General features: G+C 40.9%; 1 protein-coding gene across 1 annotated transcript in view; it reads left to right on the top strand.

The window, feature by feature from the left end:
* KIF24 (kinesin family member 24) overlaps positions 1-13,392 on the top strand; it is a 196,544-nt gene that overhangs the window by 88,367 nt on the left and 94,785 nt on the right. The window contains exons 6-8 of the mRNA XM_029581240.1: positions 37-124; positions 12,456-12,577; positions 12,939-13,044. Coding sequence (XP_029437100.1) covers positions 37-124; positions 12,456-12,577; positions 12,939-13,044 — 316 coding nt within the window. The remainder of the gene's footprint in view (positions 1-36; positions 125-12,455; positions 12,578-12,938; positions 13,045-13,392) is intronic.

Here is a 13,392-nt window from a genome sequence, read left to right as displayed (position 1 = left end):
AATTTAAATATTCATGAAATGTATACTTTCTTGTAGACTTTTTGCACGAGAAGATGGTAAACGCATTGTACAGATAGTGGGATTGCGTGAGGTTCAAGTGAATAGTGTGGACCTACTTCTAGAGGTAATTTTACTGTTTGATTTTGTTGTCGTGTGCATCCATGATATCCGATTAGTAAAATATATCAGCCTGTCTTGTGAATATTTTATAGTTTGAGAAAACTAGGCTCACTTTTTTTATTAACTAACCATTAAAAATAGAAAGAATGATAATTGTAGCTTTTATAAAACTATGAATCTACTACAGCCACAAACTATGATGTAGGCATCTGTGAATGAATAGACTTTATCAGTTATTCCATGTTCAGTCCAGCTCCTACAGCAAAAAGCCTGACTAAACAACCCAGCTTTAACAGCCTTGCTGAATTTCATATAATGTACCTCATCTCAAATCATGAGCCAAAGCCTTGCTGAAACTAAGTGCCATTTTATTTTGTTATTTACCTGTGCTTAATGTAACAGGGCTTTATATTAACAAAAGATTGTGCCTTGTCTGTTAGAAAGGGGCAGATTTGAAATTGATACCTGAAAGTGAGCTATTTTGTCTGCTTTCTAGGGCTAAGAATTAAAAAAGGGGACAGCCATTCTCCCTAGCCATTGTTAGTGGGGGCGGGGCTAATTGGATTTGGTTTGCCACAGTCTCATGTGCTGGGGAAACTGAATCTTTTGGAGCTGGGATCTTCATGAGCCAAAGCCTTGCTGAAACTAAGTACAATTTTATTTTGTTATTTACCTGTGCTTAATGTAATAGGGCTTTATATTAGCAAAAGATTGTGCCTTGTCTGTGAGACAAAATAGCTCAATTTCAGATATCAATTTCAAATCTGCCCCTTTCTGCTTTCTAGGGCTAAGAATTAAAAAAGGATAGCCAGTCCTCCTAGTCACTGTTTATTTCCCTCCCTCCCTCCCACACCTGACTTTACTTTCATCTATATTCTTCCCTTGTCTCCGAAATAATTCGCTACAGTTACCTCATCCCTAATTACTTAGTAGTTCCTTACAGCCTAGATATAACTTATACTGTCATATTGCTTGTAAAATTTGGTTTGCATATTCTACCTATTAATCTTTACTGGATAACACATACTTTTAGTTCTTAGTTCAAATACCTATTAAAAATCTTTGCTAGAGACTAACCGTACCTTACCTTATCTTTAGGAATTTAATTAATCAGAGAGAATGGCTTTAATTCAATGCAACAATTGTGGTGCTTAAGACCCAAGGCCTATCATTTGGAGAACCAAGGGCTGTCCCTTTTGCCTTCAGCTGTCTAAAATTAAAATGGAGCTGATCCAACTAAGGGAGCAATTGGCCAGGATTCAATTAACTTCCCCTTCCTTGAAACATCCATTTGTCACCCATCTCCCACAGCGGTTACAGAATCCCAGGAAAAAATGTTTTAAAGTGGACTCTGGTAGAACTAGACATGTGACAATCATGCACCCATCTTCCCCAAGTTTACAGCAACCTGTACCTCAACCCCTACTCCCACAGCGTTATCAGACATCCAGGATTCAAAAACCCAGAATCAATTCGATAATAGTAGGTTCTGGCAGAATATGAAGGACATGTGAAGTGAAAATAACAAAATCAATCAGCTCAAAAAAACAGAAAAGGTTCCTAGGAAGTACAACATAGCAAGGGAGAAAATTGGAAAGCTATGACTACAAATGCTCGCAGTTTGGGCAATATAATCCCAGACCTGCAGGCCTTAATGGTGGAGGCAGACTTCACAGAGACATGGTTCACGGATTCTCATGACTGGAATACAGCCATCAGAAAACAAACAAAAGAGCCAAGTTATCCCATCAAGGAAATCAAACGAACAAAAGGGAAAACAAATTTATAATTTACATTAGGTTGCTCACTTGCTAATTTATAAGGAAAAATTTTTGATTTTTTAATTTTTAATTTTTTATGTGCTTCATATATTTTTTATTTGTATATTATTTTATCTGAGACAACTAATTGGTTGAAAAAAATTATACAGTAAGAAAAAGTGAACTGCATCAGCAAGCCAGTCAGCGTCTCTCCTGAAGACTAGAGAGCGCTCGGTCTTCTCAATCACTTGCAGTCACTTTAGATGTACAGTCACTCTGACAGCATGTAAATCAACCAAATTTTTCAAAGAATTTTGTGTTAAGAGTTCAGTATACACCACTAAGCGATTAAATCTCCAAATGTGATACAGACACCTTCCATGCGAATTAGACGGTCTGTGAGTGCCTTAAACGCAGCTCAACTACGGCCGAGGTTTCGCTGGTGACAGCTTCATCAGGAGCCAAGATTAACACAATTGACACACTGGAATTCACCAACAATTCCATCTCTTGCATAGAAACAATACAGCCTGTTGCTGTTATCTTTTGTACTTTGTCTTCATATAATTCTTTTCCTTCTCTTCATTTCTTTCGCAGTCATTTCATAATCTGGACCCACAGGTCCATCTTGAATTTATGCGGGAGACCTGTGGGTCCCGATTATGAAATGACTGAGAAAGAAAAGAATAGAAAGAAAAGAATTATGTGAAGACAAAGTACAGAAGATAACAGCAACAGGCTGTATTGTTTCTATGCAAGAGACGGAATTGTTGGTGAATTCCAGTGTGTCAATTGTGTTAATCTTGGCTCCTAATGAAGCTGTCACCAGCGAAACCTCGGCCGTAGTTGAGCCGCGTTTAAGGCACTCACAGACCGACTAATTCGCATGGAAGGTGTCTGTATCACATTTGGAGATTTAATCGCTTAGTGGTGTGTACTGAACTCTTAACACAAAATTCTTTGAAAAATTTGGTTGATTTACATGCTGTCAGAGTGACTGCAAGTGATTGAGAAGACCGAGCGCTCTCTAGTCTTCAGGAGAGACGCTGACTGGCTTGCTGATGCAGTTCACTTTTTCTTACTGTATAATTTTTTTCAACCAATTAGTTGTCTCAGATAAAATAATATACAAAGTAAAAAATATATGAAGCACATAAAAAATTAAAAAATCAAAAATATTTTTCCTTAAAAATTAGCAAGTGAGCAACCTAATGTAAGTTATAAATTTGTTTTCCCTTTTGTTCGTTGGAATACAGCCATACCAGGCTATAACTTGTTAAGGAATGACAGAAAAGACAAAAAGGGGGAGGAGTAACATTTTATGTCAAAAATAATATCCAAGCAACTGAACTGCAAGGAAAGTGGGGTAGAGAAGAAACATTATGGGCTGTCTAAAAAGAAAGATGACGGTACATCCATTTTTACTGGAGTGGTGTGTAGGCTTCCGACTCAAACAGAAGAACACGCAGAGATCTGATCAAAAACATTATAAAGGTGGGAAAGAAGGGGGAAGTATTGATTGTTGGTGACTTTAATCTGCGGGATGTGGTCTGGAGAATCCCTTCTGCAGAATCTAACAGAAGTAGAGAGATAGTGGATGCCATGCAAGGCACTCTGTTCAAACGAATGGTAATGGAACACACGACAGAGGGAGTTATACTTGACCTAGTGCTCACTAATGAGGCTAATGTCTCTAATGTCCAGGTGGATGCCCACCTCAGCACCAGTGATCATCAGACAGTATGGTTTGATATTGCAAATAGGATCCAGAGAAGTGTCACAAAGACCTGAGTTTTGAACTTCAAAAAAACAGACTTTGTAGAAATGGGGAAATATCTGGAGGCAGAACTTGAAGACTGGGAGAAAATGGGAGAGGTCGAACAACAGTGGGCCAAACTAAAAGGAGCAATTTACAAAAACAACAAATCTATATGTTAGAAAAGTAAACAAAAGTAAGAGAAATAAGAATCCAATCTGCTGATGTAATAAAAGCAAAAAAAGCAGCTTTTAAGAAATTTAAAGAATCCCAAAAAGTGGAACACAGGGAGGATTATCTGGCAAAACTGAGGGATATGAAAAAAGTAATCAAGAAAGCAAAAAGTCAAGCAGAGGAAAGGATTGCCAAGGAAATAAAGTGAGGTGACAAAACATTTTTCAGATATATTGGAGAAAGGAGAAAGGTACATAGTGGTATAGTGAAATTGAAAGGGGATAAGGATCAATGGGTGGAGAGAGATGATGAATTAGCAGAAATATTAAACATACTTCAGTTCAGTGTTCACTAAGGAAGACCCTGGAGAAGGGCCATCACTTGTAATTAAGACTGTAGAAGGGGTTGGAGTAGATGAAACTCCATTTACGGAAGATAATGTATGGGACGAGCTAAGAAAGCCATGGGGCCTGATAAGGTTCACCCCAGAATACTGAGGGAAATCAGAGATGTGCTGGCGGGTCCACTGTGTGACCTGTTCAATAGATCCCTAGAAAAGGGTGTAGTGCCTAGTGACTGGAGAAGAGCAGTAGTGGACCCACTTCACAAGAGTGGGAACAGAGAAGAGGCTGGAAACTACAGGCCGGTTAACATCACCTCTGTGGAGGTAAAATTAATGGAGACTCTGCTGAAAGAAAGGATAGAGAACTATCTACAATCCGGTGGGTGCTCAGTCAGAAGCAGCATGGATTCACCAGGGGAAGGTCCTGTCAGACAAATCTAATTGATTTCTTTGATTGGGTGACCAGAGAACCTGATCAGGGAAGAACGCTCAATGTAATTTACTTGGATTTTAGTAAAGCTTTTGATATGGTCCCATATAGAAGACTCATCAATAAAATGAGAAGCTTGGGAGTCAGCTCCAAGGTGTTGGTGTGGATTACAAACTGGTTGACGGATAGAAGACAATGGGTGATGTTAAATGGGACCTACTCTGAAGACAGAATGGTGTTAAGTGGAGTGCCACAGCGATCGGTGTTGGGACCGGTTCTGTTCAACATGTTCGTGAGCGGCATTGCGGAAGGGATAGGAGGTAAAGTTTGTCTATTCGCGGATGATACTAAGATCTGCAGCAGAGTGGACACGCCGGAAGGAGTACAGAGAATGAGATGGGATTTAAGGAAGCTGGAAGAGTGGTCGAAGGGATTCAGTGCCAAGAAATGCAGAGTCATGCATCTGGGGTGTGATAATCCGAAAGAACTATATACGTTAGGGGGTGAAGGGCTGATGTGCATGGAGCAGGAGGGAGACCTTGGGGTGATGGTGTCTATCGACCTGAAGTCGACGAAGCAGTGTGATATGGCGATAGCCAAAGCCAGAAGAATGCTAGGCTGCATAGAGAGAGGAATATCTAGTAAGAAAAGGGATGTGATAATCCCCTTGTACAGGTCCTTGGTAAGGCCTCACCTGGAGTACTGTATTCAGTTCTGGATACCATATCTCAAAGGAGACAGAGACAGGATGGAGGCGGTACAGAGAAGGGCGACCAAAATGGTGGGTGGTCTCCATCGAATGACTTATGAGGAGAGGTTGAAGAACCTGAATATGTATACCCTGGAGGAGAGGAGGAGCAAGGGTGATGTGATACAAACCTTCAGATGCTTGAAAGGTTTTAATGATCCATGGTCGCCAACAAACCTTTTCCATTGGAAAAAATTTAGTAGAACTAGGGGTCAAGATTTGAAACTCCAGGGAGGAAGGCTTAGAACCAATGTCAGGAAATATTTCTTCACTGAGAGGTTAGTGGATGCCTGGAATGCCCTTCCGGAGGAAGTGGTAAAGACTAAAACTGTGAAGGATTTCAAAGGGGCATGGGATAAACACTGGATCCATAAAGGCTAGAGGATGGGAATAAATAAAAAAGCTTGGGGGTAACCTGCACGGAGCAGCAGTTACTACCCTTAACAGAAATGTGTGGGTAACCTGCACGGAGCAGCAGTGACTACCTTGGGAAGCACGCTGGACAGACTAGATGGACCATTTTATTACTATGTAACTAAATAGCCAATGGCGGGGCATTCCACAATACTAGCGCTTGATAACTGAAAGAAGTCTCATGTGTACCCTCTAACCTAATCTTTGTAATAGCTGGAATTTGCAGAAAGCCCTTTTGAGAAGATTGTGAGGTTCTCATTGGTGAATAAGGAATTAATAATCTGGACAAGTAAATCAGAGTATCAGAGTGAACAGTATGGAAAGTCAAACAAAGGATTTTAAATCTGATTTGGCACAGCACCAGAAGCCAGTGGAGTGTTTATAGAATAGGAGTATCATGACTGAATTTTTTTAGGCCATTAATAACTTTAGCAGCTGTATTCCGGAGAAACTGTAAACATTTAGGGGTCAATTAAGGAGGGGACTGGGAGGGAACTTTCCTATACCCCTATCTAACCTTTTTTCCTTTTCCCCTCTCCTCCCTGACCCCTAACATAGAAACATAGAAATGACGGCAGAAGAAGACCAAACGGCCCATCCAGTCTGCCCAGCAAGCTACGCAGTTTATCCATTTTTTTTTTTTAATCTTCCCCCCCCCCCCTTTTTTTCTCCCCCTCCCCCGTCACTATTGGCTTCCAGCACCCTCCGGCCCCAATTCCCTTCCACCCCTCCACCAATGCAAAGAGCAGTGCCGTATTCGCATCCCAATGAACATCCAGCTCAATCAGGGGTAGCAACTGCCGCAATAAACGGTCACACCCCTGCCCCATACTCTTACCCACCTCTGTTTTGTTTGTTTGTTTTTTGTTTTTTTGTTTTTGTTTTTTTGTTTTTTGTTTTTTTGGAGATGGCAGCCCTCCAACCTTCCACTCCGTGAAGGTGGAACACAAACCACTGGCATCCCGCTCCGTGAATGCCTCTGTGGCTACTGCCGCTCCGTGCAGTATTTTGCTGCCTGAAGGTGGAACAACTACTGGCCACTGGCATCCCGCTCCGTGAATGCCTCATTGGCTACTGCCGCTCCGTGCAGTGTTTTACCACCTCCTCTATATTTATGCCCACTAGACTTGATGGATCCACAGTGTTTATCCCACGCCCCTTTGAAGTCCTTCACAGTTCTGGTCTTCACCATTTCCTCCGGAAGGGCATTCCAGGCATCCACCACCCTTTCCGTGAAGAAATACTTCCTGACATTGGTTCTTAGTCTTCCTCCCCGGAGCCTCAGCTCGTGACCTCTGGTTCTGCTGATTTTTTTCCGTCTGAAAAGGTTTGTCGTTGTCTTTGGATCATTAAAGTTTTTCAAGTATCTGAAAGTCTGAATCATATCACCCCTGCTCCTCCTTTCCTCCAGGGTGTACATATTTAGATTCTTCAATCTCTCCTCGTACGTCATCCGATGAAGATCCTCCACCTTCTTGGTTGCCCTTCTCTGTACCGCTTCCATCTTGTCTTTGTCTCTTTGTAGATACGGTCTCCAGAACTGAACACAGTACTCCAGGTGAGGCCTCACCAAGGACCTGTACAAGGGAATAATCACTTCCCTTTTCTTACTCGATATTCCTCTCTCTATGCAGCCCAGCATTCTTCTGGCTTTTGCTATCGCCTTGTCACATTGTTTCGCAGACTTCATATCATTAGACACTATCACCCCAAGGTCCCTCTCCTGCTCCGTGCACATCAGCCTTTCCCCCCCCATCGAATACAGTTCATTCGGATTTCCACTCCCCATATGCATGACTTTGCACTTCCTGGCATTGAATCTCAGCTGCCATATCTTCGACCACTCTTCCAGTTTCCTTAAATCCCGTCTCATTCTCTCCACTCCTTCCGGCGTGTCCACTCTGTTGCAGATCTTAGTGTCATCCGCAAAAAGACAAACCTTACCTTCTATCCCGTCCGCAATGTCGCTCACAAAGATATTGAACAGGAACCCTACCTATCTACCCTACCCCTACCTAACCCCTACGTATCTACCCTATTTCTTTTGTTTTTTAACTCGCTTCTTCGGAACAGAAGTAAGTTATACACACTGGTCAGCCGGCTGCCGGCGCGCACTTCCCCGGGACAAAGCCTAATGGCCGCTGTCTCGGCCGGCCCCCTCCTTGCCCCCTGGCCCACCCCTTTTTGATGGCCTGGCACTTCTGCGCATACCGGGAGTTACGTGCGGGGCCGGGCCCTTTTGAAAATGTGCTCAGCTTGTGCAGGGCCCAACCACGTGCATAACCTCAGAGTTTACAAGCGTGGGCCATCAAACATTCAGGCTTTAGTTTGTATTAGAGAGAGACCAAGAAAAGAGGAGTTACAATAGTCTACTCTCGAAATAATGAGTGAATGAATCAAGAATCTAAGGTCATGACAGTCATAAAAAATATATGGGTGATGAGCGTACCTAAGAAAAAAGAATGACTTTGGTACTAGTGTTGAAATATATTGGGTCATGGACAGTTTTGAGTCAAGGTTTACCTCTCATGTAGAAATCATATCTCTAAGTGAGATTGAGGTCCCTAACATACAGGGTGCCACTGTGGCCTTACAACTAACCCATGATACCTCGGACTTATAGAAGCATAGAAATGACGGCAGAAGAAGACCAAATGGCCCATCCAGTCTGCCCAGCAAGCTTTCGTACTTATTTTTCTCATACTTATCTGTTACTCTGACCGCTGAGGTCAGGGCCCTTATTGGTAACTTTTTGGTTAACTTAACTGGATTTGCTTTGAGTTTGTGGGAGTGTAACCAATAAGCCATCTGATCTAAACAGATATTAAGATTAGCAACTGCATTAAGAGAGTTAGTCAAAATAGGCAGTTACTTGAATATCATCTGCGTAGATGAAAGGATTAAACTCTCAGTTATAGATTAATGTGGCCAGAGGTGATAAAAATATGTTAGAGGAGAGGTGCAAGAACAGAGCCTTGTGGGACTCCCAAGAAAGTGAATCATGTGAGTCCCATTTGACTTGGAAAAAGTGATCAGTCAACTAAGATCTATTATTTTTTATACTTATATTTTATTGCTGCAACCAGTACTGTCAAGCAAGCAAAGGGATGGCATAAAACTAAGTTACATTCCTTTACAGTATTAACTGCGGTGGAGATCTGAACCATTTAAATGCAGTATCTGCAAGCCCAATCTCACATCATCAAAACCAATTGTGATTGATGCTATTGAAGTCCACATTCATGTCTAAAAAGACAATGCATGTAACCTTCTCGCCATCTGCCCTTAGTCAGACAACGTTAACAATGGCCAGCAAGGCGCATTCAGTGCAGTGACTTTTCTGAAATCCTGATTGATATGGGTGTAAAATGTTGGTTTTTGTATCATAATCATTCAACAGGTACATATTACAACCTTTTCCATAATTTTAGACAGAAATGGAAGATTTGAAATGAGCCTATAGTTAGACATCAATGTTGGATCTAGTGATTTCTTCTTTAAAAGAGGGTATTCTCTGGATAGTTTTAACTGTTTAGAAAAATAACCCATGGGGAGAGAAGAGTTAATAATAGAAGAAATAGGCATGTCTAAATCGAGGTCTGGGTTTTTAAGCTGAGCTAGCTGGGAGGTAGTCTGACACATAGATTTCAAAAGAAGGTCAGTACCTACTGCAGACATTAAGTCAAAGGTGGCGAATCTACTATTTATTTTTTTATTTATTTAAACATTTTTATATACCGGCATTAGTTGTGGACATCATGTCGGTTTACAGTAAACAGGTTAAGTTTGGAAAATTACATTTTAATAGGGAAGTCAAAACTGGGAGAGGGGGTAACGAAAGGCAGCTGAGAAAAGACAGGATAACAAAACGAGGTTCCTCGAAGTGAGGAGAGGGAGTATAACAAAGTATACTACTGAAAGAGATGTTAGCTGCCCCAAAGTCAATGTTTGGTCATAGAATCAGAGGGCACTAGTTGTTGGTTTAGTGAAGGGACAAGAGAATTCCTTAAACAGATAGTACTAATCTTATCCAAAAAGGATAAAGCAAAACTATGGGCTGAGCAGATGATATTACTTCGTGGTAGAACAGCTGGTCTATTTGAGAAATGAGCTTAAAGAACTGCTTTGGTCAATTGTCTGTCAATTTGATCTTGTCAGAAAAATACCTTTTCTTAAGTATTAATAACTCGGACTGATAATGCTTAATTGCAGCCTTACATGAGGTTCTATTGTCAATAATTTTGTACTTTTGCCAAATCTTTTCCAAGTGGCAAACTTGTTTCCTTAAGTCTCATACCAGCATGGTACCATGACTGAAAAGATTGACAATTGACTTCACGGTGCTTGTAAGGAGCCACTTTGTAGATAGCAGTGCTTAAACATTATTCCAACTATTTATTCTGACTATTCCCAAAGTTGGCTTTTGAAAATTGCTACAAGATATGCTGTTGAATTGTCAATAGGTTTTACTCACATTAAGTGCACTTAATGCAGGTAAATAGGCTTTTGAAAATTGCTATGATAGAATGTTACATTTACATTTTCTTTTGAAAATTACCCTGTAAACGTGCCACAAGAATTAGTCATGTTATTTAGCTATTTTCAACTATCAGGACAAAATCTTTGCAAAATAGGTAATGAGATGCATAATTATGCAAGGAAATAAGGGGTATTAAAATGTGAAAACTTTAATGCACAACCATTACTGTGAGAAACGTAGCTATATCACTGTGAGATGTAATTTAAGTTTTTTTGCATTGGTGTTAGTATTAGTGCGCTAACTTTAATGCAAGAAAATTACTTCCATACTGATCTGGATGTTGTTAACATGGGCTGTAAATGCGAGATAATTAACGCATATTAACAGCCCATTTTATTGCACTCCTTACTAATGTACTCCTAGGCAGTATTGCCAACCTTGCTTATTTACCAGAAATTTGGGCTTGTTTTTTTAGCGATTCGCTTTTTTTTTATTTTTTAAACTCGCGGGTAGCTTATTGTTGGGCTTTTGTTCAACTCACGTTTTTTTGAGCTTGAAGGCTGGGACTTGCGCCCTGCTGTTCCTGTCACCTCTGATTGGCTGCTGCTACAGTTTCCTGTCTCTTCCACCCAATTCCCAACCCCAGGTGTCAGTATGGGGATTGTGACTGCAGCTTTTAGTCAGCTCCCTGTAGACAAACCCACTTGATTATATAGAACAGGAGGAGAAGAGCAGCAGCTGCAGAAGTATCCTCTATTTTTCCTTTGGGCTTGCCATATTAAAGGGCCAGCACCCTACAAAACAAAAGTAAGAAACAAAATTTTAACCCCTTATTTACAATCCTAAAATGTCAGTCTCTAGGAGGACGAACCTGGCAGCCTGTAATCTGGCTAAATGTCTTACTGTTAATTGTCAACTCAATAAGTTTTTCAGAGGAGAGGGGGAAAGGACTTCTTATTTTTTAAAATAGGTATCAGAGTTTCTCTCCTGTCCTGTATGAGTGGGATATTTTTGTAGTTCAAAGCTCTTTCACCATGACTGACCTGGCCAATGTCAGCTATCTGATGGCAATGCAGAAAAGCAAATTAAAACTAAAGGTCAGAATCTGGTAATTTGAATATATTTATTTATACCACTAATACACATTAATTATCCATTCTAAGCAGTGTACATCTAGGAATCCTAAAAGGATAACCTTTAAATTACAACTCACATATATTGGTTGTCCTGAAAACCCTGTTTGGAGCCCTTGACTGAACTTGACCACCCTTGTCTGGAATCAAAGTGCAAGCAGTTCAGCTATTTCCAGCCTAATGGTGTCCTCTCTGCTGGTAGCGATTTCTTTTGTAGTAGCATGATATGGTCCCACACAGGAGGCTCATGAATAAAATGAGAAGCCTGGGAGCGAGCTCTAAAGTGGTGGGATGGCTTACAAATTGACTGAGTGAACATGTCAGTGAATAGTGTTAAATGCAACCTACTCTGAAGAGAGAAGAATGATAATTGGAGATTTTTTTTAAAGATCCATTCTGGGACTGGTTCTGTTCAATATGTTTGTGAGCGATATCGTGAAGGCCAATGCAACTCTTGGCAATATTGCAAGCATGTTATGGAATGAGACGCCAAGGTATTTGCTGTACCACCTTCGTGCCAGCCAGAAATATGCTGGAGTGATTCAATGAAAATATGTATTGCGACAATGCTGACAGTACAGAGGATGAAGAAGTACTGGCTGCTGTCATCGATTGTCAGACCTTTTTTTAATTAACTGTGAGAGATGCGACAATTTTTTCCTCCATTACACTCACAAAAGTATTTTTTAAAGTCTTTTCTGTGTATAAATACTTTCTAATAAAAGTAGTTTAAATTTTGCATCTTTTGGCTTGTTTTGAGCTTGTCTATTCGGCAAAGAACGCTCGTTCTTTCTTAACTACCTGGGAGCACTGCTCATAGACCTCTCCTCTTCCTAGACTGCTTTGTTGAATTGAGTTGTGTACTGGCTCTATGATATGTACAAAGGTTCGTTTGGGCCAGGGTTGAGCAATCCACAAAATTATTTAGCTTTGCAGTACCCTAAACCAGATTTAATTCAACTCATGTACACTCAGCCCCTTTGTGTAGTCTGTATTTGATAGTGAATTACATTAAATTTGTTTTATATGACTTGTATTTATAACCCACAAATAAGTATACAAGAGATTCTTTGTTATTTTTCTTGTTTTAATTTTAGGTGATAATAAAGGGCAGTAGGGAACGTAGCACTGGAGCTACTGGAGTAAATTCTGATTCTTCACGCTCTCATGCTATTATCCAGATTCAGATTAAAGATGCTGCAAACAGAATGTTTGGGAGGTGAGACTGGAAACCAAATTATATCTAATGCAAACTACTTGTACTCTGCTTGCTTTCTTTACAGTAAAGAAGACTGCATGACTGGTAGATTAAAGAATCCTAATTTAAGGGAGCATAAGAGCCCAGTACCTGGACCCAAGAAGTTCAACCCCATTTTGGGGGCAACATTTCTAGTGGAAACCCAGCTCTGCTGGCTGAAGTGTGTCTGTCTGTAACATCTGCATAACTGAAAGCCCACAGGTTCAGATCCCAGTATGCCTTTTGAGGCAAATATAATGCATACTTATTAAGGTATAGTTTTGCTTTTATAATACTTAATATACGTGCAAGAAGAGATCACTAGTGTTTGATTTTTCTGCAGGATCTCTTTTATTGACTTGGCTGGCAGTGAGAGAGCCGCTGATGCCAGGGAATCGGACAAGCAGACAAAGATTGAAGGGGCTGAAATAAACCAGAGTCTTCTAGCTGTAAGTTACCATATTTCACATTTTAAATGGAGTCTGAACCATAAGATGTGGTTCAATTTCAGGGGTGCCCAAATGGTGGGGAGAGAGGGGGACATGTTAACGAGCCTGAAGGGGGCCACATTGCTTGGCTGATTGACACCTGTCCAGTTTTGGTGCTGTGGAGTTAGTGCATGATCAGGAAGAAGGTTCATAAGGACATTGTAAGCTGGCCACAGTTTAGTCGAGCTGCTTCTATTGTGGCAGGCCCAGAAAAGGAGCCACTTCCGCTGTGGCAGGCCTGGGCATGGGAGGAACTGCTACGGTATATCACAGCCTGGGAAGAATTGCCACACAGACCCCAACCCAGGA

Source organism: Rhinatrema bivittatum, chromosome 1, assembly GCF_901001135.1.
Source record: "Rhinatrema bivittatum chromosome 1, aRhiBiv1.1, whole genome shotgun sequence".
Classification (NCBI taxonomy): domain Eukaryota; kingdom Metazoa; phylum Chordata; class Amphibia; order Gymnophiona; family Rhinatrematidae; genus Rhinatrema; species Rhinatrema bivittatum.
Note: the sequence above shows the minus strand (reverse complement) of the source record. Positions and strands in the feature narration are given on the sequence as shown.